The sequence below is a fragment of the Balaenoptera borealis genome (genome assembly GCF_965194805.1).
Source record: "Balaenoptera borealis genome assembly, chromosome: X".
Classification (NCBI taxonomy): Eukaryota; Metazoa; Chordata; class Mammalia; order Artiodactyla; family Balaenopteridae; genus Balaenoptera; species Balaenoptera borealis.
Window position 1 is genome coordinate 28,201,055 of NC_138881.1, and position 26,434 is coordinate 28,227,488.

The window sequence follows — 26,434 nt, forward strand, 5'->3', positions numbered from 1 at the left end:
AAATAGTTTCCATCTCTTTGGATGAATACTGATGCTAGGCAGAATGGCCAGTGCATAAAACATTGGCTGGAGGCACGTGGATACTGCTTTTCTTTCTATTGAATAAGTCACCATGTACCTCAAGGAAGTATTTCCCATCCATTTTTTCTCTTGAAAAGATAATACCTGAGCATTACCTTCCTAATAAAAATGTAGTAAGGATTTTTAAAAGGAAAAAAAAAATCCAATCTGGAAATGCTTTCGATTGTTACTAAATTGGGAGTAAGTTAAATAAATATTAGCAGGGACTTCCCGGGTGGTCCAGTGGCTAAGACTTTGCCTGCCAATGCAGGGGGTGCAGGTTTGATCCCTGGTCAGGGAGCTAAGATCCCACATGACTCGCGGCCAAAAAAAAGAACCCAAAACATAAAACAGAAGCAATAGTGTAGAAAATTCAATAAAGACTTTAAAAAATGGTCCACATCAGAAAAGAAAATCTTTAAAAATAGATACAGGCAAAATACATTTACAAAAATAGGAAAGAAAGTGCTAAAAAATGTTAAGGTTGATTATTTCTCAATTTTTAAAATTTTCTACAGTAAGTAAATATCACTTTACATTAGGGGGAAATTGTTTCAAAATACAGAAGAAACTTCCAAATACAGAACAATGGTAGGTAAAATATAAAAACACAAAACCAAAAAGGCACAATCTGGGCTCAGAAATAAGACAAATAGCTCTGTGGGTCAGAAATGACACAGAAACACAAAGTAGTATGCAGGGTTGAAGACATGAAGCTGTTGGACTCTGGGAAGTAGGTAGTGGCTGCCAGGAGTTCAGAATCTACTGGCCTCAAGAATCTGAAAATGCTCCATGTAAGACAAAGAACCTGAGCCAGGCTCTTTGCCTCAATTAGCTAGGAATAGTATCACACTTCCCAAATGGTAAAAGAGGTCTAAGAAAGAGGTGCTGTTAAACAGCACCTAGAACTGCTTCGATGACCCCCCTTTGGGAGAGGAAACTGAAAAGAATAAATTCCACAAAATTCACTAATACCTGTTTTGTATATTTTTTAAGACCAGAAATGCATTTCAATTAATGGTTTACAGAAAGAAAATAAATCCCTATTATAAACTGAATGAAGCCAAAAGATCTCCACATCAGATGACTGTTAGAATTGGAGAGATAAAATTACAAATCAAATGATGATTATATCCATTTTTCAAAATAACTCAGCTTTCTAAAAATAAACTCCAGTTAATTTATATATTTTATTGAATATTTAAAGATTTTGAGAATGATAGTGATGGGAAGACAATGAAAAATGCATATATAATTGAAAGTAATATAATGGATGCTGTTGATAACATTAATGGTTCAATTAAATGAAGCAAGGGAAACTTTCTCCCATTTGTTTTAATTTTAGATACCATAATATTAAATTAATGAATGAAAAATAAGAAAGGTCTGTTGGTATCCTATAACTTTTGTTTAGGAAACAATTATAATTTTTTTTTTTAATTTTAGAGTCTTTTCATCGGTAAATGGTATGTAGAGGCATTTGTAAGCATATGTTTTGGTGTGCTAGTAGGGCCCGGTTTAGGACTGCAGGACTGGGTTAAAATGAAAATGGCTACTTGGTTGCCATTTAATTTACCTGGTTGCCACCAGGTAATTTTCCACACCAGTAAATCACCAATGCTATGATTCCAAATGTCTCCCTTTGTATGCAATCCCTGCAAGCTAGAAACATTCTAACTGCTTTGAAGGAAATGACATAAACTGAAGCAGGCAGTTGCCACCATGAAACTTTTAGATCCGTATGGATCGTGACACTCCCTGGCCCAGAGCCCCAGGATTTCGCATTACAGGTATTACGTTATCCTATTGTAAGATGGCGAGAATTCTTATGCTTCATAATCAGTTGGGAAGATTGGGTCTCAGCAGTATAAAAACGAGAGTGCCTTATAACTATATATACAACTGTCTTGAAGAGCCTAGAGAAACTTCCTCATACTGCCAAAAGAAGTGTACCTAAAAGAGCTGCTAACCGATTGAATTTTTCAATGTACCAAATCCCCTTTAGTCCTTAAAATGGACTAAAGGTATATTTTGCATGAGAGGGATTAAAAATAGGGCTACTGTAAATTGAGAATTTTGAGCTGGTGGCTTTAGGGTCATTTGTAGCATTAATATTTATGACTATAACATGCTACAAATATATCATAAGCAGTCTCTGACTTAATAAGAGGTTGTATCAATATTTTAAACAAACGTCCTGTTAGCATCGTATCACATTCTTTACATAGCTTCAAGGGCAGCAGCAAATCTTCATCTTTTAAGTTTCTGGAAATAATCCAAAGCCATTTAGTGCCCAACATCTGATGAACTGCTTCATTCAATACACAAACAATTATTGAGTACAATTATTCAGCAAACACAAGGTGTGGCTACAAAATAATACAACAATCTTCTGAAGGTCATGAAACAGTCCCTAGGTAGTTCCAGAAAAGGAATTTCAAAAATGTTTTGAGAAAGGACAGCGTTTGTGGCTAGAGCATAAGACCCTTTTATGAAGTTCACATGCCTGTCCCTCTGCTGAATAAACAAACTGACAACCAAGCACAAATTGTGATATTATTTGCTTTTCTTTCCTGAAAATAAATCAAGTTTGTTTTTTTTTATTGTCAGAAAAATTGGGGTATGCTTTTGGGAATATATTACATATGAACATATCATCTATCAGGTCTCAAGAGGAAAACAAAAGAGTGCTGGGAGCAAAGGAAAACCAGAAGATTAGTTTTAAGGGAAATAACTCTGGGTCAGTGTGAATGCCAAGTGAGTGTAGAGACTCAATGGTTAGGAGCACAGAAAAAGGTGGTCACAATCTACCAGGCAAAATATGGAGACGATTTAGGATGAGGTGAAGATGAAGAATAGAGATGAAGAAAAGGCAACAGCTTCTAGAGAAATTTTTGAAGTAGAAGTCACAGAATTTAGAAGTCAGTTTAATACATGTATTAGTAGAGAAGAGAGAGGGAGGAAAAGGTGGAAGGTAATTCTTAAGTTTCCAGCTTTAGAGACAATTAAGTCAAGCAATTCATTTTCCCTGAAAACATAGGAAATATAGCATTGTTTTAGGGGCAGATAATGCCTTCTACTTTGGACATTTTGGAGCCTGTAGATAGTGCAGATGGAGATGTATGGTAGGTGGCTGGAAGTATAGTTCTAGAGATGAGGAGAAAGATGTGAGATGGAAATAAAAACTGAGGAGTCTTAATGGTAGTTGAAGTTGACAACAGTACTTGAAATGTGTATAGAGAAATAAGAGAGAATTAAGAATGGAACACCCAGATTTAAAGGTTGTATACAGCAAACAGAGCCTATACTGATTATTGTTACAACTCTCAAATTTGTATCTTGAGTCCCAACCATTGCCCAGAACTTAAGATTTTATAGCCGCTATCTACTCCACATCTCCACCTGGATGCATAATAGACATTTCAAAAGTGGCGTGTCCACATCTTCTCCCTAAAACATGTTGCTTTTGGAGCCTTCTCCATCTCAGTAAATGGGTACCCCCATCTTCCAGTTGCTCAGGCTAAAAACTCTGTAGTCTTCCTTGATGCCTCTCTTCCATACCTAAATCTAATCCATTACAAAACCTTTTGGGCTCTGTCTTCAAAATATAGTAGAAGTCAAACATTTCCTCCCACCCTCCCTCTCTTTCTTTTATTTTTGGCTGCGTTGGGTCTTCGTTGCACGCGGGCTTTCTCTAGTTGCGGCGAGCGGGGGCTACTCTTCGTTGCAGTGTGTGGGCTTCTCACTGCGGTGGCTTCTCTTGTTGCCCAGCATGGGCTCTAGGTGCACGGGCTTCAGCAGTTGTGGCTCACGGGCTCAGGAGTTGTGGCTCGTGGGCTCTAGAGCGCAGGCTCAGTAGTTGTGGCGCACGGACTTAGCTGCTCCATGGCATGTGGGATCTTCCCAGACCAGGGCCCGAACCCATGTCTCCTGCATTGGCTGGCGGATTCTTAACCACTGCACCATTAGGGAAGTCCAGTAGAAGTCAAACATTTCTTACCACATTCACCTCTCGTATTCTGGTCCAAATCACAGTTGCCTCTCGACTGCCTTATGACAACAGTCTCCTAATGGTTTCACTGATTTCCTTCAGTCTATTATTGCAGAGGGGCCAGATAAGCTAAAAGATGCCACTCCTCTGCTCAAAACCCTCCAATGACTCCCATCTCATTCAGAGTAAAAGCAAAAGTCCTTAGAGGGGCCTATAAGGTCCAATGTAATCAGATTCCTCTTACCTCTCTGAACTCCTTGTCTACTACACTCTTGCTTGCTTGACCCATTCCTATCATACTGGTCTCCTTAAGGTTCCTCCAACGTGCCAGGCATACTGCAGCCTCAGGGCATTTCCAGTTATTAGAACCCTCCTGGACTGTTTTTCTTCCAATTATCCACAGGGCTCACATCCTTAGGTCCTTTAAGTTTTGGTTAAAACTCACCCTTTCAGTGAGATCTTTCTTTCTTTTTTTTTTAAAAGTATTTATTTGTTTATTTGGCTGCACCGGGTCTTAGTTGCGGCACGCAGGATCTTTAGTTGCGGCATGTGGGATCTAGTTCCCTGACCAGGGATGGAATCCGGGCCCCCTGCATTGGTAGTGTGGAGTCTTAGCCACTGGGCCACCAGGGAAGTCCCCAGTGAGATCGTTCTTAAGCACCATATTTAAGTAATAGCACTTCTCTTCCACCACTTGCTCACTCACACACTTACACATTCTCAACTGCTTTCCTTCTTTATGTTTCCACATTTCACTTAGCACAATCTTATATACCATACAGTTAACTATTTTATTTGTTAATGTCTGTTTCTCACCTTCTCCTTCCCAGAATGTAGGTAGGCTTCATGAGGGTAGGGATTTTCTCTGCTGTATACCTAGTACCAAGAACTCAGCCTAACTAGCACATACCCAGCACCAAAATATTCACCAAGTGAATGAATTCTTAAAATGTTTATGACAGACGACATTTACTGAGCTCTTACTATGTGCCAGGCATTGTGCCAAGCACTTCACACTTATTATATTACTAGAGAAACTGGAGAATTGCAAAGTAATATCGTTTTGGAAATAAAAGAAGGGAAAGTTTCAACCAGTAGAGTTGATAAACAGGACCAAGGTCAAAAAGAAGTCAAGTAGATGGATAAATAAAATAGGGCAATTAGTTATTATAAAAGTTATTGACAATCTTAATGAGTCCTTTTTTCAGGAAAGTGGAGGTACTGGGGAAGCCAGACTGAAGTGGGTCCCAGCATAGCCAGAAGCTGGAGAGGAAACAATAATGTCAATTACTACTTTAAAAACATTTTGATGGTAAGGGGAAACAAGGATAGCTGGATAGAAAAGTCGGTATCCTAAAAATGTTCTTTTAGGACGAGGGAACTTGAGCATGATGGTTGGCGAAAGGGGAGGAGGAAGAAGAAAGAAGAAATTGAAAATCCCAGAGAAAGGAAGCAGAACAGTTACTAAAAAAATACGTTGGATAATGTGAAAGAGATCCAGTGTTCAGCTAGAGTAGCTCTTTGCTGCACACAAAATAGGGCTCAATAATTTTTCTCCCTTTTTCTTCTTTTTTTAAAGTGAAAAAGAGAAAGGACCTAGGAATAGAGAAGCAAGGAGTGATTTACAAGGGCTTCATGGTTGCCAAAGATGGAGAACACAAGTGATAATTGTTCAGTTTCTCAACTATTAATTGTAATTATTAAAATTTGGAACATACTATTAGAGCAGACAGGAGAATACTGAGATATTATTTTAAGGATAGTGTATTTGCATGCATGTCCATGCATATGCATATACACATACATACATGTACACACATACATGCTAAATCTTTCTTAGAACTTAGAGAGATTGTTCAGATATCTGGGAGCTTTTGTGAGGAACTTCTATCCATGATGAACCCTCTGATACTAGGATCAGCCCCTCTACTTGATGAGTTTGCTCCTTGCTGATTAGTAGTTGGAGAAGCCCTCCTATAGCTACAGACAGACAATTCAGAGTTAATGCACATTTCTTGTTTAAAGAGTGGCCCTGGAATAGAAATAAGGAAATGAAATCTCATGACGGTGTCATCATAAAGTCATCAGCCAGATGGCAGTCCTTGAAATCTAATCCTTAGAGGCTTCTCACAGTAATATGTAATATCACATCTAATATTATCTTATTCACCAATTCATATCTATTCACAGAGATTGAAGGGAAAGAAATGAACTTGCAGAAGCCCACATTTCTGGCTTTATATGTTAACATGGACTCTATAAGGCATACGATCAGGAAAACAAAATATTTTCTTACATAGGTCACAATGATGATCTATGTTCTGATATGAATTGCTGAACTACAGAGTTTACTTGAGAAGCAGCTTTTGCTTTTATTCATGAACGGTAGAGCAAGTCCTTTTACGTGCACGAATCTATTTATATTTATCTATATAAAATGGTAATTAAAGGTCCAATAAAAGCCAGTATAGAATTTGAAGATTCCTCTGACCTATTAATAAACTTAAATTGAACACTAAAATACAAAACAAAATTAGCTCACTTTCGTTTTTGATTATGTCTTGAAACTACAGCCTGCCAGTATATGATATCAAAGTAAAGTTCTTCCAAGTTACACTTTTTATATCTTGTTTAACATTCAAAATTTTAAAACTGAAGTAAAGATTTTATTGCTTTACATAGGCTTCCAAATGCACAAAATTTTTGCATATATTTATCTATATGATTGAAAGTTTCAGTGCAGGCAATATATCAGTGCTCAGTGGTAAAACCTGAACCATAAGAAATGATGTAATCAGAATGCTTTCAACAGTCTCCCCTACCTAAGAAGTCTTGGTTATAGATATATTTCAAAGACATGAGATACTTTTATTCCCCAAACCCAAATATCAATATTAATAATTTCTCCTTTAAAATCATGTTTATTAGGATTAACATAACAGCAAAAGTGTTTATATTCTGTGATAGTTGTAGTTTTTGAGACTTTAAATGGCAACTCTAGAAGATGGATAAATAGAAAAAATAAGGTAGAAACAAGGAAAGAGAATAATGTGAACCACTTTGTAAAGGAAATACTTTTTATTTACAAAATTTGGCAAAATCTCTTTCTGAAGTAATATAGTATGCAATTGTTATAAATGTATGCTAAACTGCTTAGGGGAACATAAACAAAGATGATCTAGAGCAGGACGATCAATAAAATTTTCTGTGATGACGGAAATGTTCGATTTTGGGCTGTCCAGTGGGGAAGCCACCAGTTACCTGTGGCTCTTGAGCACCTGAAAGGTGGCTGATGAGCCAGAAGAAATGAATTTTCAATTTTATTTAATTGTAATACTTTGAATTTAAATGGCCACCTATGGCTAGTGGCTACCCTACTGAACAGCACAAATCTAGAGGAGGAGTATGACGTTACTTCACTTCTGGCTTTAGCTGCACGAGATACTGGATAAAAACATCAAAATGCAGAAGATCACATAAAGACTTTTCTTGTTCTTTATCTATCTAGCATAAGATCTATAAGAATATAAAATAAGAGAAGATGTAGCCAAGTAAAATATGGTTTAATCTGTGCGGGTGACACACATAGCATACACCGAGTGTGAACTTCCCATGTAAAGGTATCATTAGCCAACAGAGCACCCAGCTCTCCTCATGCCCTTTCACACTGACCAGAACAACCACCAAGCCCAAATGGCCCACTTTTATGACCACCCTACGTGAGAGTATACCGTGCATGGATATACAACCTACATGGCTATACCGTATTTACTCAGATTTGACCGGCTGTCTCTCCAGGGAACTTCTTGCTGTCCAGCTACAGCATGACGGTTTATCAGTTTCCTCTTTCCATACCCTTTGGGGCAGACATTCTCTACTGGCTGGCTCAACCCAAATTCCTAGATACTAGAGGTGGTTTTGTGGCATAGTTCTGACCCGAAAGTCCCTGAGAAAGCCACTGTTTTCCTGACACCAGCACTGCCCCTTCTGCCGCTGCTTCTTCCTGCTGGAATGCTTATGTTCTGAGGGAAATGCCAAGAAGAACAAGGAGACTTCAGGGCTGACATTGCTGAGCTACGGCGCCCATGTCGCCACCTGCCCGACTCTGAACTTCTCATAAAGTGACAGAAACAGACCTCCATTAGGTAAGCTGTTGAACTTGGGTTTTCTGTTACTTGAAACTGAAAGCAATCCTAATGGATACATTTTTCTTCTGTGTTGAGTTACTGGCACTCCAGAACACTTGTAGTTAGTAATTTTTTGTTGGTTCATTTACCTATTTAATTAAACATGTTTTGGGGGTAGATACTATGTGTCAAGCTAAGTGCTAGGTCATATGGTGGACAAGCAGCCAAGGTGTATACAGAGCAAACATCCTCATAAGAGACGAAGACCAACAGACACTTATGTACAGTGTAGTGAGATAAGCACTATCACAGAGTGTAGGCTTTGGGGTTGGTAGTCAGAGAAGGCTTCCTGGAGGAAATGGCATTTACACTGAGACCTGGATAATGAATAGAACTTAACCATGCAAAAAGGAAGGAATAGTACATCTATCACATCAGCACATAATAGAGAAGACAGAACATAGCTATGAGGAAATGAAAATAGCTCAATGTTACTTAATTATGGGGAGGGGAGATTGAGGGAGAGCAGAAACTTAGGCTGGAGTTTTAAGGAAAGGCCATAACGTGCAAGATCTTGAAGCCATTGAAAGGAGTGTGGACTGTCTTCAAATAATAACGGATAAGCCACCAAAGCCTTTAAAACTGGGGGGGGCAGGGAGGGGGAGCTATATGAATATACTGTATTTAGAAAAATCATCCTGCGTTATGTAGAGAATGGGTAAGAAGCAGGAAGACTAGAAGCAGGGAAGCCAGTTGGGTGAAAGATGTAGTCATTTAAGCAAGACATGATAGTTGAAGAGTAGGGAGGAAGAGAAAACTGGATTTGAAAGCTATTTAGGTAGTAAATAGCTTTGTGATAGCTTGGCTACTGGGATTGTATTCAATAGAAGGAAGAGTCAAGCATGAGTTTCCAATTTGGACAACTGAATGGGTTGTGGTAATGTTCACTGGAGAGGGATCATAGGAAGAGAAGTAGGTTGCATTTGGAGAAAGAGGTTGTAAGAGGACAAAGATGAGATGAGTTCAGCTTTGGGCCTATTAAATTTAAAGTTGCCGAGGGACATTAAAATGAAAAGAAATCAATAGGATATGCAGGTCTGAAATTCAACGATCACGCTCAGCTGCAAATGGTATAAATGGAGAGTCATCAGCAGACTGAAACTACACAAGTGGATGAATTTTCATAGAGTATATGTGAGAAAGAAACAGGGAAGAACTTTAGAGGCATGAATCAAATTAGCTTGACAAATCACAGATTCTCTATGGGCTAGCAAAAAATGTAATTTGGCTTTTAACTTTCTATTTTACTTTACCCATTGGAGAAATAACTATATACCTTCCTTAGGTGGTAGCTTTTTAGGGACCAAGTCAAAAAATATAGACTGGAAGCCCCTTCTCTGAGGAATCCAAAGACCTAACGAAAGTGATCAGAGGAAATGAGAGGGCTGTTTGGAGACTCAAGGAGCATGAAAGAGTGGCATAGATGGGATAGACCTCTCTTGAAGCCCTAGTTTTGTAAAATGAGTAAGCCTTCTTTTTGGCTCCTTCTTGGCTTACATTCCCTAAACTCACCAAATTAATCTCTGATCTTAATTTGCCTACCCATAGAGGCCTCTCTTTGAGAAGCAGGTATTTCCCACTGAGATGTTAACTACTGACTCTCTGATACCAATCGATTACATATGAATAAGTCTTCCTGAGCCTAATCTGCCCTCATTTAACTGAACAAACAGCAGATCTGTATTTGGAGCAGAAAGTACAAACCTTGCCAATAAGAGGAGGCAGTAACTTTGAGAATTTTTTTTTTTTATCAGTTCCCTATTCAACCTCATCCTCTCACCACCAGGGTTCTATTGATAGGGCCCCAAATATAACTCCCCAACTTCAGGTTGAGTCTTCTTTTCCATGGCCATTTGAACACCCACTGTCTGGAATTCAGGGCTCGAGCTGCTCTATTCCCCCAGGATGACCAGCTCAAATCCAGTTTCACAGGAGTTTATACTCTTCAATCTTTAACTCAGTTTCAAGATTACCTTAATCTCTCAATTTCCGTGTATTAACAGTTCCTTACTCCTAAGAGTTTCTGCTTAGTTCAAAATCTGTTTTTGTTTTCTTTAATGGTGGCCTTTTTTTCTTAATAAAGGCCACCTACCTGACTTCAGTAAGTCATGTTATCTTCTGGAACTCATTTACCTTTCACTGTGATCTTCCTTATCACCATACAGGTGCTATTTTTGCCCCTGTTTTCTGACAGAGCTAAAAATGAGTACCCAATAATCCTTGACTTACCACAGCATGAACAAGGTAACTCTAAATTATGTACAGTCATCATTCAACAAATATTTACCCTGCAGCATTATCTACAATAGCCAAGATATGGAAGCAACCTAAGTGTCCATCGATAGATGAATGGATAAAGAAGATGTGATGGAATATTACTCAGGTATAAAAAATTGGAATCTTGCCATTTGTGACAACATGGAGGGATCTAGAGGGTATTATGCTAAGTGAATAAGTCAGACAGAGAAAGATAAATACTGTATGATGTCACTTATATGTGGAATCTAAAAAAACAAAACAAACAAAACAAAATGAAAACAGACTCATATAGACAGAGAACAAATGGGTGGTTGCCCGATGGAAGGAGGGGGTAAAAGGGCGAAATAGGTGAAGGGGATTAAGAGGTACAAATCTCCAGTTATAAAATAAATAAGCAATGGGGATGTAATATACAGCATATAACATTGTAATAACTTTGTATGGGGACAGATGGTTACTAGACTTATTACAGTGATCATTTCATAATAAGTGCAAATGTCAAATAACTATGTAGTATACCTGAAACTAACATAATATTATAGGTCAGCTACATTTCAATTAAAAAAACACAAATATTTACCAGCTCCCTACTATATCACCTGGTTCAGGATGTGTCAAATAAGAAAGAAAGCCTCTGTCCTCAGGGAGGTTAGACTAATGTGAAGGACAAACATTAAACAATTAGTTACATAATTCATGTATTTGTTTATAATTTTGTTTATAATTAGGATAAATGCTAATGAAAGAACAGCACAAGGGGTTAAGAGTGAATAATAAGGAGTCAGGACTTAGTTTGAGGAGATGGTGTCTCTAAGAGCTGTTGATTTCCGCAGATATATAATGGGAAGTGAAGTTATGAGTCATGTTACACTACACAAATTTTCCCATTGGGTGTGTGGAGGGAAATACAATGATGGCACCAGAGACAGCTATAACTCCATCATGAAGCCCAAAGTGACTTCCTTGTCAGACTAAAGATGGGGCAGTTTGTGGCATGATGGAATAGAACAATATTTCTTTGGATAGAGTTCTCAAAGCAGACTGATAAATGGCTCTTTTAGCTACAAATCAATCTTTCGTTTTTGTTTAATTGCTTAGTTATGTCACTACCTTTCTGACTGTGGGCAAGTCATTTCATTTCACCAGTCTTCGGGTCCCTCATCTTTAAAATAAGTGGACTTAGGCAAGACTGTGAGTTTGGTTGGCATTTGTCATCTTGGATCCTCCCAAAGCCCTGGTTTAGCAGGATGGGAAAACAAATCTGCACTGTCCACCCAGTGTCACTACCCTATCATTAGAATCAGCAAATAGTTTTGGAAATAACATAGGTCATACCTTTTATGAATGCTTGCCCAAGAGGCATTGATGTTCTCTGTTATCATGTGTACTTTTCTGGTATCATCTGCAGAATAATCCCGAAGAAGTTTCAGTGCCAAGTCATTTCCCACATCTACATTTATCTGCCACTGGCGGAGGTCTTTGGCCAACTGCTATAGATACACATGGGAAAGAGAATGAATGTCAGTTTTCTCTGAAATCTCTAGTTGCACTTTCTTAAAATGCTTCATAAACAGCTTCTGAATCCTCGGGTCAGAGCATGTCTACATGATTGCTTTTAACCTACCGTGTGTAGTTCAGTCAAACATGATAGTATAAGCTAACCCACTTTTCATGACAGAACTTTTCAAATCCAGCTTCTTGAGCAATAATCAGTATCAGGTATCTCAATTTAGTAGCAATTAATTGGAAACAAACTTGGCTTAATTGTTTTTATCATGGGAGAGAACAAACTATAAAAATAAGCTCTCAAATAATTGTTGAGTATGTGACATATACCAAAATTTGAACAGAAAAAAATATCGCATGTTATTTCTTTTCCTCGTCATTAACTTGTTGAATTGTTTATGTAATTAGTGCCATCTACTGGCATTCAACTAAAGCTGCATACGGAAAATATTAAGCATCAGAAAAAAACCAGTGCTGTTATTCTAGTTATGAACTTCTTTAAAGGATCAGTTTATTCATAATACTTTTAAAATATCCTACTTTAAAATCAGAATAAAATTTTAAATATAAGAATTTTGCTAAACCAAATGACGTATGTTTTCTTCTTTTTTTATCTTTAACAATCGAGTATTATCAAACCATGTATTTCATCACTTGAAATATCATATATCAAAGAAAGAAATAAACCAATGATAGGTTTATCTGGATGCATATTAACCCCAAGTTTCTATTAAACATTGCTTCAAGTGCATGGAACAGGCTTCCAAGCATTATGGTATTATTAAATTACAAAGATAGTTATATCAAATCCAATATGGTGGGTCAAATGGACAAAGGAATAGTAACAAGCAATTCAAACAAGAGAAAGAATAAAAAGTTTTTATAGAAAAGGAAAAAAATCAACTTTCAAAACATGAAAAAATAAGAGTATTACAATTTGACACCAATTAAGTTAAAAAAAATAAAATCCAAAGCTGGAAAGACTGTACCCAAACTAGCACATTCATATACTACTGCTGGGAACAGCATCTATTAGGACAATTTGGCAATATATATCAAGTGACATACAAATGCTTATTCCCATTGACCCAGTAATCTAATTTTAGTATTTTCTCCCAGTAAAATATTTAAAAGAAAAGACATACATTATAGGAATAAAGATCTTCATTAGCTAAGATAGTAAAAAATGAGAAACAATTTCAATGTTTAATGAGAGGACATTAAAATAAGGCAATACATCAACCCAATGGTCTAATATGCAGTAAACGTGCACAGAAATCACAAGTTAAAAAAAAGAAAAGAACACAATTTCTACCTTCACTGTATTGCTTAAATCTGTAAGGGTACATTGACATGAACCGGAATGATAAAAGAGAAAACTGAAACTAATTGATGTTTCTGAAAAGAGTACTCATTTTTGTTTTAGTATTTGTTCTTTTATGTTAATATGATTTATGATAATAAAAATCAAACACTCGTACTTTTCAACATAGTTTCAGTATATTTGAGTACACTCCTGTCCCTTGAAAATCTATAATCAGTATATAATCTGGCATTTCTCAGTTAATTAGAACATCCTATTCTAGAATCAAACGAAATAATTGCGTTTATTGCATATAGCAAATAGACCCAGATAACAGAACTAGTAGGAAGCAGCTAAAGCCAGTATCACTAACTTTTGCTATAGAAATAAAAAGAGAGACAATTTTTAAAGGCACAGAGTATACTCGCTGTACTACAAAGCAATTACAATTTAACCTTGTGGAATTCCTGCCTTTTCTTATATACACCTTTTATCAAGCCCTGCAGTTCCTATTTTCCACTTTTTATATCCTCACACTGTCCAAAAGCCCTTCTGAGGTGAAATACACACACCAAAGGCTTTCTCTTTCTAGAAATTTCCTACAGTACAAAATTACATCTTCTTCCCTTTCCCTCTTCACTGAAGCCACTTTTAACCTATAGTGTTAAAAAGTAAATGTATACTAAGATATGAAAGACCAATTGGTCCTTATTATCCAGAAGATGGCATTTGCATTTTAAAAGAAGAGCTTATTATCTATCATCTATTAAATCTCTAATTGGCAGCATAAGACTCTACAAAACTGACACCAATAACTTAGTTACCTTTTAGTTAGGCAATTCCTTTTTAAGAAAAATTCAATTGCTAAAGAAATACCTATTATGAACCAACATCAGAGCATATATGTATAGATTTAACAATATAAAATGTTAATTAAAATTTTAATAAATATAATTAAAATCATTTATTTTATCTAAGAAAAGACAAATAATCTTGGAAGTCAACCCTCACTCATGGGTTGTTACTTGAAAAGTCTAGATATAAGAGGATACACTCTTTGGTTCTAATCTATAGATCATAAAAAATACCTAAAAGTAGAAGCTGAAAAGTATGCTAGAATTTTCCAAAATCTTGAAGGACATAGCAGGTTAAAGTTTAATTAGACACTTCATAGTAAAAAGCTAGTAAAAGAGTAAGGCTTGACTTCAAACCAGAGTTTTGTGGTATACTTTAATGCTTGAAAGGCAAAAATACGCAAGCCATACATTTTTCTTCAAATTTGTATTCACACTGAAATTTAAATTTTTATACCTAAGGAAATCTTGACTGAATGCTATCCTTCACTGCATACCGCTCAGATTTTGCTGTGATGTAGGATTAAAAGGAAAAAAATCCCACTGACCTTGACTAACATTGACAGGGCTAAGGCCCTTATCTAAACTCAAAGGTTCTCAACCGAAGCACCCTTTTCTCCCTTCTTAAAGACATTCACCAGAACAGACTGGTTTCCCTTCCTCCTAAGGTAACAATAGGTTGACCACCTTGGGCTTTAACCAAGTGTCATTCACACCAGGAACAATGACCTTGACCAGCTTTGCCTACTACTGTGAAATTTACTACTGGGACAACTCCAGACCACAGAAGAATTTCAAATTCAAAAATACAATAGAATTCACACACACTCTTTTTAGTTCTGAATTCCATTTACAACAGGGAATTGTGTGGTGATCATGGTGTGTGAAGAAATTTAAAATATTGTGAGCACTAGCCTATAAAAAAAAGATGATTTTGTGGGTGTATATATATGTGTGTATGTGATTTTTATGAAGAATATAAAATGCTCAGTCCCCAACAGATTGTGCCCCCAACCAGGAAAGAAATATTTCATATTCAAACCTCATATGATGCTGCTACAACATGTGCTTGGTATTTATACACAGTATTTTAGGCAGAAAAAATGATTATGGACTATGGGACAACCTGAATTCATTTCAAGAATTTTCAGTATTAAAAATTTTAAATTTCAGTGTTTGCCTTTTCTTTTTTTTTTTTAAGAATTCTTTTTAGGAATATTGACCCGATACAAGGCAAAACAAGGGAGGAAGAGAAAGAGTATTCAGGAGTCTGGGAAACAGAATGAGCCTGCTGGGTTTGAATCCTGACTTGATCACTTACTAGTTATGTGACAAATGGGAAAGTTAATTATGCTCTCTATGCCTCAGTTTCCCCCTTTATTAAATGGGTATATTAACAGTATTTACCTTGAAAGATTATTATGAGGATTAATTTATAAAATGCAGGGAAAACACTTAGAGTGGTACCTGGCATACCCAAAGCATTAAATAAGTATTGGTTAGAATCACCATCATTATTACTATTACTATTACTACTACTACTACTACTACTACTACTACTACTACTACTACTACTACGATTACTACTACTACTGCTGCTGCTACTTTTTTAAAAAATATTTATTTATTTAGTTGGCTGCACTGGGTCTTAGTTAGTTGCGGCATGTGGGATCTAGTTCCCTGACCAGGAATCGAACCTGGGTCCCCTGCACTGGGAGCATGGAGCCTTAGCCACTGGACCACCAGGGAAGTCCCCTACTGCTGCTATTTTTAAATGAACAATACTACAGCCACCACAGGGTGAGCCTCTACTGAATGAAAGAAAGGGACCCACTGTTTTATAAACATTGTCTATAACGCTGCACCTCTAAAAGTCTCCCTTTAATTTAGACGATAAATGTGAGTACATAGACCTACAATTAAAATTTTAAAGTTGAGTATTGTTTAAGTTTTCTTATAAAATGTGTTTTGGGATATTCACCTACAAGTGAAATTCAGGTTTGTTTCAGGTGAACTCGATTTAAAAAATTTTAATGGCCCTGACTCAAAGGAGCATCATAAAAAGCAATGCCGAGTAATGAAGAGGCATCTTCCCAGGAAGTCTTGATTGGCCATTGTCTTGCAGTTTGATCTTAAAGTCATTAACCTTTTGAGTTCCAGTTTTGTTGTCCGTAAAATAGGATGGGATTACTTAGGCTGCTTGTTATGCCTCACATTTGTTATGAGGTCAAAACCAAAATCAAATTGCTTGTGTGAAATACAATTCATATTTTATGGCAAGACAAGAAAAATTTAAATATAAAAATTCTTCTCTGCCCTTTGGCCGTGTCTCTCCCTGCACTGTACATTGTGCATCTGCATTATGCCTCGACCAAACCTCCCCCGTCAGCAGGAATACCTGCTCAACCATAAGGAGCAGCATTCTCCCAGCATCAACAAAACAACTCCTTAAAAGATAACATTCCTTCCTTTTTTTTTTTTTAACATTCCTTCTTGATCTTGGAAGGGGTCACATGACCCACCACGATTATGCTTAGATCTGGATTATATAAGCTGTCAATAATACGTCATTTGATGTATAGCCCTCTGTCTCAAAAAACTTATATAACTGTGCCTTGACTTCTGACGAGTGGAACAGTTCTCAGAGCTTTCTGAGATGCTCTTCCCAGGTCATAATCTTCAAATTTGGCTCAAATAAAAATTTCCATTTCTTTCTTAGGTCGACTGATTAATTTTTCATCGACACTTGGAAATTTATAAAACAGGATCGTAATATATTTACAGATAAAAAGTTCTACATATTGGGTTTTCTCCTTTTGCCTTAGATACTGTGTTTGCGTACATGAACTAAGAGGTTCATTTAAAAAAATTAGCTCTGTGAGCTAACAGCTAAGAGCTTATTAGCTCTTAGACCCATTCTCTGCCCCTCTCCTACTCTACTCAGTATTGCAGATGGACTAACCGCTTTAGGGGGTCAGCAAATCCCAGGATTTCTTGCTAGCTGGCTTCTAGCTGGGTTAGGCCAGCGAGAGAGCCAGAGGAAGGCTGAAACTAGAGTCTCTCTCTCCCTCTCTCTATGTGGGCAGTATCTTCTTTGTGTCTCCATTTCCCACTGGACAGACCCTCTCTCTGTAGTTTCAGTACCTGCTGTGCAGCTCACACAGTGGTCAAGTTAGCACCAGATGGCTCTGGCTTCTGGGCTTTGGTGACACGTGTTGTCTCTCCAGCCCTCGAAGTGGTAACAGCTTCCCGATGTCACTGAACTCTGAGTTGCCTCACTATCTCCCGTTGGACTTCTCAGCTCCTTCATTAGCCATGGAACCAGTCCTCTGTATTTAAATTCCCTCTGCTTGAAATATTTTGTGTGGTTTCTAAACTGCACCCTGATGATACAAACTGGAAGAACTCTCACAGCAAGTGACCCTACCTGTAATTACACAGGGGCAATTTTTTTTTTTAAACATCTTTATTGAAGTATAATTGCTTTACAATGGTGTGTTAGTTTCTGCTTTAAAACAAAGTGAATCAGTTATACATATACATATGTTCCCATATCTCTTCCCTCTTGCATCTCCCTCCCTCCCAACCTCCCTATCCCACCCCTCTAGATGGTCACAAAGCACAGAGCTGATCTCCCACACAGGGGCAATTTAACATCAAGCATAAATTTCATGAAATATCAGATTTTACGCCTTGCATCCTTCTCTCCAGCCTCAGAGCAAGAGGTGACTCTTGTGCTCGAGGACACTCCTCCTCCTCCTCCTCCTCCTCCTCCTCCTCCTCCTCCTCCTCCTCCCCCCCCCTCCTCCTCCATGTACTCCCTTCTCTGTGTCTTTTCAACCTCTTGCCTCTCTGCAAGGTCTTTCTCTACAACTTTCAAACATGAGTCTCTCGCCCATCTTTAAACAACAAGACTTGCATCGTTTTCTTTCCCTTCACAGTTAATCTCCTCAGAAGGCAAATACTCACTCATTGCCTCAACTTGATTACATTCCTGCCACTTTATAATTCATCAAAATCAGGCTTCTGCCATCACCACCTCACTAAAACTATTCTGAAAGAAGTCACTCTGGCAAATCGGATTACTGACCTCAATTCTTTACCCCACCTTGTATCTATGCCCTTTGCTATGTAACTTTGAATTTCCTGCTACAAAGGGCAGTTTACTTCCCTGCCCTTGACAATGAGCTTGGCCATACGACTTGTTTTGCCTAATTCTAGCGAGATGTTAATAGAAGTGACACAAGCAGAGGCTTAAAACATGCTTCTGCAGTGGGGCTGGCCCTTTTGCACTTCTGCCATTATCATGAGACAAACGTGCCCTGGGCTAGCCTGCTCACCCTTGGAGAAGGATGAGTGAGGGGTGGAGGAGAGCTACCCCAATCAACCTGCAGTGTGAAGCAGCGCCACCCCAGACGAGCTGCAAACTCACGAAGAAATAAATGCTTATTATTGTTTGCCACTGGCATTTTGAAGTTGCTTGTCATGCAGCATTTTTGTGAAAATACTTAACTGATTCAGTCACCAATGGCCAATGTCTGTGGAAAGTTTTACGTTCTCATTTACTTGATTTGTGTGCAGCAACTGGTGCTATTGACTGCTCTGTTCTTGAGGCTCTATCCTTCCTTGGTCCCCTCTCTTTGGGTGTCCTCTATATACTCTTAAGGTTCAAGTGTTTCTTTTTCTGCCTGTCCCTTAAATGTTGGTGTTCCCCAAGGCTCTGTCCCTAGCCCAACCTTCTCCCTCTGCAGTGCAAGTGGATCCTCAACTGGAGGAAGAGGCAGAGAGCACATCCATACAGAAGTTGTACCACAATTTTCCCTTATATCCAAATCTTCTACCTCCACTGCCACCGCCTTAACTTAAGCCCTCATCGACTCTTACTTGGACTCTGCAATAACCTTTTTATTGGCTCCTTCCCTCTACTCTAGACCTTCCATCCACATACAGCTGCTCAAGGGATCTTTTTGAAATGCAAATATAACAACATTATTCCTCTGTAAAACCTTTCAATGGCTCCCTGTTACCTACAAGACTAAGTCCAAACCTCTCTCCTTGGATTACAAGGCCCTCAAATATATGATCCTTACATAAATATCCACTTTGATCTTTTGTTATCTCCTTTCCTCTTACCCAATCCCATAATTGCCCATACAAAAACCCTGAAAGGTTAAGTGACTTGTTGAAGGTGACATAGCTTGTCAGTGAAAGAGGCATCACAAAAATGCAGGTTTCTTGGCTTCAATATTCAGGGTTCAATCTACTTAAAGAAGATATGCTTCCACATAAAAGAATTTAAGGAAGATGGTTGGATTTATTATAATTGAATTTTGAAGAATATAAAATAGTCTCCTTGATGATTATAGCATGATTGGAAAATTACTGTGTATAATAAAGTAAGACGTTGCTAAACAAAGACAGCAGAAAAAAATACATATTTGGTTTGTTTAAAAAAATCACTAAACAGTTTACTCCTAAGTATAAATTAATGTTCTATACATATTTATTGGGAAAAAGAAATACAATTTCTTTCTTGCTTGTGTGAATTAAAATGACCTAGAAAACATCTTTATGGATATATAACAGAAATGTTAAAATATCTGTAAGGAAGCTATTTCAAAAGTAAAGCCTCTCACCATAAACTTCAAGACTCATCTATTAAACCTCTGACATTACCAAACAACTTTGTTTCAGAAGGTAACACTATACAGGGGATACTATTTGAGAAAACGGCCCTCATTTTCCAGCTTACTGGAAATGATTAATCTTTTCAATAGCTTTGAGGACTACATACCAAAGTTGTTACTTTTTTGTCCTTTCAACAATGACTACAAGCTGAGAGCAGGCTAGTAAATGTGTTATCGGCCAACCCATTAGAGTTCCATTATTTTCTGTCTTACATGACTTCATGTAATGAATTTTTATAATTAAACTAATGGCATACAATTTATTTTCCCCCCTCTTTACTTTTCAGGCCCCATTTCTCTTCCAGCTTCTTTGGAATAAGTTTTATACAAAAAAGAACGGAGGAGAGCCCTCCAAGTGCTTCATTACCTTAATTTCATTATGACATTTTGGAAAGCATTCTCTTTATCTGGGCTCTCTTTTTAATTTGCTGACTTTATTAAAAGACTTCAGCAGTGTTGTAATTAACAAATCACCCAGCTACCCCAGGCATCTAAGAGAAGTCTGGTTGAGAGGGTGTGGACATGGTTGGGTGGAAATGATTCCAGAGAGAAAGCCAGAGGACAGATCCCCAGAAAGTCGCATTTTCCCGGCTACTTTCAAATCCCATGAGCCTACTGCAGTAGACTACATTATTGTTCACAGACATTTGGTGCCTTTTTCATACCAGAGGATTACACAGCTGCACCCCCACTGAATTAGGGATGATAACATAACTGATTTTGGCTACACGTCACTTCCAGGCAGATGGTTTAAGAGCCAGTGGCATCATTCATCATGTTTCCTGACTCTCTGATCAGAGAAGTTATGTATCAAGATGCAGCTCCCATTAGCTGCACTCCCTGAATAACTAAGCTAAGTAGAATGCTCTTGTGAATCTAGAGTGGACATTTAACATGAATAAAACATAAACTTTGTGTTGTCTCTAGATTTGGGGATAGTTTGTTACTGTGGCATAACTTAGCCTACACTGACTGACATACCTACTCAAGTATGACCCTAGTGCATATGAAGTGGTATCTCATTGTGGTTTTCATTTGTATTTTCCTAATAATGACTGATGTTGACCATCATTTCATGTGCTTATTAGCCACTTGTACACCTTCTTTGAAGAAATGTCTATTAAAATCCTTTGCTGATTTATAATTGAGTCTTTCTTGTTCTTATTGAGTTATGAGTTCTTTACATATTCTGCATACAAGTCTCTTATCAGATATATGATTTGCAAATATTTTCTCCCATTCTGTGGGTTGTCTTTTTACTCTCTTTATGATATTGCTTGCAGCACAGAAGTTTTTAACTTTGATGAAGTCCAAGTTATGTATTTTTTCTCTTGTCACTTTGGCTTTTGGTGTCATGTCTAAGAAAACACTGCCTAACTCATTGTACTGCTATGTTGTCTTATAAGAGTTCTAATATTTTAGTTCTTATATCTAGCTCTAAGATCCATTTTTGAATTAATTTTTTTGTATGGTGTGAGGTAGGGTCAAACTTCATTATTTTGTATGTGGACATCTAGTTATGCAAGCATGAACTTTTGAAAAAATATTCTTTTCCCTTTGAATTGTCTAGGCACCCTTGCCAACAATCAATTGACCACAAATGCAAGGATTTAGTTCTGAACTTTCAATTTTGTTTCATTGATCTATATGTTTACCTTGATGTCAGTACCACACTGTCTTGATTACTGTAGCTTTCTAGTAAGTTTTGAAATTAGGAACTGTGTGTCCTCCAACTTTGTGCTTTTTTCAAGGTTGCTTTGGCTATTCTTTGTCCCTTGCATTTCAGTATGAATTTTAGGATCTACTTGTTGATTTCTACAGAAAAACTAGTGAGGATTTTGATAAGAATTGCATAGAGTCTGTAGGTCAATATGGGGATATTGCTATCTTAACAATATTAAGTTTTTTGATCTGGGAATACGGCATGCTTTTCCATTTACTTAAATCTTTAAATTCTTTCAGCATTGTAGTTGTCAATGGAAAAGTGTTGCATTTTTCTTATGCCTAATTATTTTATTTTTTTGTTGCTATTATAAATGGAAAAATTTTCTGAATTTTATTGTTCAGATTATTCATTGTTAGTATATAGAAAAATAATTGATTTTTGTATTTTGATCTTGGATCCTGCAAATTTGCTGAATTACATTTTTAGTGTATTCCTTAGGATCACCTATATACAAGATTATGTCATCTGCAAATAGATATAGTTTTACTTCTTCCTTTCCAATCTGGATGATTTTTATCTATTTTTTTCTTGCCTATTTTCCCATCCTGAACTTCCAGTACCATGGTAAATAGAAGTGGTGAGAGCAGACACCTTTATCTTGCTCCTGATCTCAGGGGAAAACATTCAGTCTGTGAGTCTGTTTCTGTTTTGCATATACATTCATTTGTAATATTTTTTAGATTCCACATATAAGTAATACACACTGTCTTTCTCTGTCTGGCTTATTCCACTAAGTATAATATTCTCTAGGTCCATCCACACTGCTACAAATGGCAGAATTTCATTCTTTTTCGTGACTAATATTTCATTGTATGTATGTATGTGTGTGTGTGTGTATATATATATATATATATATATATAAATATATATATATATATATATACATATATATATACACACCACATCTTCTTTATACATTCATCTGTTGATGGGCATTTGGGTTGCTTCCATATCTTGGTAATTATAATTAGTGCTGCTATGAATACTGGGGTGCATGTATCTTTTCAAATTAGTGTTTTCATTTTTTCCAGATATGTACACAGGAGTGGAATTGCTGGATCATATGGTAGCTCTACTTTTAGTTTTTTGAGGAACCTCCATACTGTTTTCCATTGTGGCTGCACCAATTTACATACCACTGAAAGTGTACAAACGTCTTCCTTTTTCTTCACATCCTTGTCAACACTGGTTATTTGTAGATCTTTTGATGATAGCCATTCTGACAGGTGTGAGGTGCTATCTCATTGCTGTTTTCATTTGCATTTCTCTAATAATTAGCAAATGTGCCTTTTCATGTGCCTATTGGCCATCAGAATGTTTTCTTTGGAAAAATGTCTACTCAGGCCTTCTTCCCATTTTTTGATTGGGTTGTTTGTTTTCTGATACTAAGCTGTATGAGCTGTTTGTATATTTTGGAGATTAATCCCTTGTCAGTAGCATCATTTGCAAATATTTTCTCCCCGTCTGTAGGTTGTCTTTTCATTTTGTTGATGGTTTCCTTTGCTGTGCAAGAGCCTTTAAGTTTAATTAGGTCCCACTTGCTTATTTTTGCTTTTATTTCTTTTGCCTTAGGAGAGAGATCCAAAAATAATGTTGCTATGATTTATGTCAAAAAGTGTTCTGCCTATATTCTCCTCTAGGAGTTTTATGGTTTCAGGTCTTACGTTTAGGTCTTTAATCCATTTTGAGTTTATTTTTGTATATGGTGTGAGGAAATGTTCTAATCTCATTCTTTTACATGTAACTATCCAGTTTTCCCAGCACCACTTGTTGAAGAGACTGTCTTTTCTCCATTGTATACTTCAGCCTCCTTTGGCATAGATTAATTAACCATAGGTGTGTGGGTTTATTTCTGCGCTATTATGTTCCATTCATCTACGTGTCTGTTTGTGCTAATACCATGCTGTTTTGATTACTGTAGTCTGAGAAGGTGATACTTCCAGCTTTTTTCTTTTTTCTAAAGATTGCTTTGGCAATTTGGGGCCTTTTATGGTTTCATATGAATTTTAGGATTATTTGTTCTAGTTCTGTGAAAAATGTCAGGGGTATTTTGATAGGGGTAGCATTAAATCTGTAGATTGCTTTGGGTAGTATGGCCATTTTAACAATATTAATTCTTCCAATCCAAGAGCACGAAATATCTTTCCATTTCTTTGCATCATCTTCAATTTCCTTCATCAGAGTATAGGTCTTTCACGTCTTTGGTTAAGTTTATTCCAAGGTACTTTATTCTTTTCTGATGTGATTTTAAACAGGAATTTTTTTTTTTTACTTTCTCTTTCCGATACTTCATTATTAGTGTATAGAAAAGCAACAGACTTCTGTATGTTAATCTTGTATCCTGCAAATTTGCTGAATTCATTTATTAGTTCTACTAGTTTTTGGGTGGAGACTCCAGGGTTTTCTATATAAAGCATCATGTTATCTGCAAATAGTGATAGTTTTACTTCTTTCATTTCAATTTGGATGCCTTTTATTTCTTTTTCTTGTCTGATTGCTGTGGCTAAGACTGCCAATACTATGTTAAATAGAAGTGGTGAGAGTAGGCTTCCTTGTCTTATTCCTGAATTTAGAGGAAAGGCTTTCAGCTTTTCACTATTCAGTATGATGTTAGCTGTGGCTTTGTCATAAATGGCCTTTATTATGTTGAGATATGTTCCCTCTATACTCACTTTGTTGAGAGTTTGTTTTGTTTGTTTTTATCATGAACAGATGTTGAATTTTGTCAAATGCTTTTCTGCATCTACTGAGGTGATCATGTGTTTTTTTATCTTTCCTTTTGTTAATGTGGTATATTATATTGATTTGCAAATACTGAACCATCCTTAATCCAACTTGATCATGATGTATGATCCTTTTTATACATTATTGGATTAGGTTTGCTAATATTTTGTTGAGGTTTTTGCATTTATATTCATCAAAGATATTGGCCTATAATTTTCATTTCTTTTTTTTTTTTTTTTTTGTAGTGTCTTTGTCTGGTTTTCATACTAGGGTAATGGTAGCCTCATAGAATGAATTTTGGAGTGTTCTGTCCTCTTCAACTTTTTGGAATAGCTTGAGGATAGGTTTAAGTTCTTTATATGTTTGGTAGAATTCTCCTGTGAAGCTGTCTGGTCCTGGACTATTCTTTGCTGAGAGGTTTTTTTTTTAACTAGAAAATCAATTTCACTACTAGTGATTGGTTTGTTCAAATTGGCTGTTTCTTCTTGATTCAGTCTTGGCAGGTTGTATGTTTCTAGAAAATTGTCCATTTTCTTCTAGGTTGTCCAATTTGTTGGTGTATAACTGTTCATAGTATTCTCTTAAGATTTTTTGTATCTCTCTAGTATTGGTTGTTATTTCTCTTCTTTCATTTCTTATTTTGTTCATTTGAGTCTTCTCTCTTTTCTTCTTGGTGAGCCTGGCTAAAAGTTTATCAATTTTGTTTATCTTTTCAAAAAACCAGCTCTTGGTTTCATTGATCTTTTCTATTTTTTTGTTTTGTTTTGTTTCTATTTTATTTATTTCCTCTCCTATATTTATTATTTCCTTCATTCTGTGGACTTTGGGCTTTGTTTGTTCTTTTTCTAATTCCTTTAGGTGGTATGTTAGGTTGCTTATTTGAGATTTTTCTGTTTTCTTGAGGAAGGCCTGCATCATTATAAACTTCCCTCTTAGAACGGCTTTTGCTGCATCCCATAGATTTTGGAGTTTTGTGTTTCCATTTTCCTTTGTCTTGAGGTATTTTCTGATTTTCCCTTTAATTTCTTCATTGACCCATGACATTTTTAGTAGCCTATTGTTTAGTCTCCACATGTTTGTTCCTTTCTCATTTTTCTTTCTGTAATTGATTTCTAGTTTCATACTGTTGTGGTCAGAAAACATGCTCAATACAAGTTCTATTCTCTTTCTCTGGTAGCTGTAAGACTATTAATTTTTAAGGCTACTGTGTAGCTGGGAGAAACTGATGGGAATAGGCCAAGTTAAAAAGTCTCAAACCCTGCTGTTCTTAGTGAAGTTCAGTAATTTACATATTGTTGCCAACCTCTGGTTAATTTCCAGAGTTTAGAAAAGGCAATTTTAACAACTTTGCAATTTGCTGCTTTTATGGAGGAGTGGATTTACAGAGTTGCCACATTATATTTTCAAGCATGGAATAAGTTAAAGTGTGAAAAGGAAATAAGGCAAAATATGGTGCAATCAGAGCATAATGCTATCCAAGTCTTCGTGACTCTGCATTAAATATTTATATACTATAGCAGTACCTGGAAAACCACCCGTTATTTTTCCTGTGCTCTATCAGTGATGTAGGAAGCACTCTGTTTGTGTGCTTTGAGAAATTTAATAGCTTCATACATACTTTGGGAGGAAAAGGACTATCAGGTTATTGATTCTTTCTTCTTAATCATGTGGGATCTTTAGGGGAGAACAAAAGGGAATAAAGAAACTACATGAAAAAATGGCAGGTCCTAGGAAGAAGTTTTCTGATAATGTTTTTCATTACTGTATCAGAAATCCAAACCTCAAACTACCAGGGTGGGTCAATTTGCTGATTTAATTTTGTGCTCATCCAAAAAGTAAATAAAATGTGTGAAAGGAAAATTTAGCTTCCATTACTGTATATATCTTTTTGGTAGATAAAGGTACTATCTAATGCCACCCATCCCCTCAAATAATGAAAACGACAAGGCTCTACTTCCATATTTGAAAAAAAAAGTTCTCTCTGATTAGTTTCTTTCCTGGTAAAATAATTTGCAATCCTCAAATAGCTATCAGATTTACTACATATAACAAGTTCAACTTTTAAAATTAATTACATGATTACAGTGTATCTACATTTCAAGTTCCCTAAAGAATGTCTTCAAAACACATATTTTGC

At 36.6% G+C, this 26,434-nt stretch overlaps 1 protein-coding gene across 8 annotated transcripts in view; it reads right to left on the minus strand.

Annotated features, from left to right (window-relative positions):
- Positions 1-26,434, minus strand: part of DMD (dystrophin) — a 2,485,149-nt gene that overhangs the window by 567,211 nt on the left and 1,891,504 nt on the right. For all 8 annotated transcript variants that reach the window (XM_082378022.1, XM_082378021.1, XM_082378025.1 and 5 more), the window contains one exon: positions 11,833-11,987. In XM_082378022.1, the coding sequence (XP_082234148.1) occupies positions 11,833-11,987 (155 nt within the window). The remainder of the gene's footprint in view (positions 1-11,832; positions 11,988-26,434) is intronic.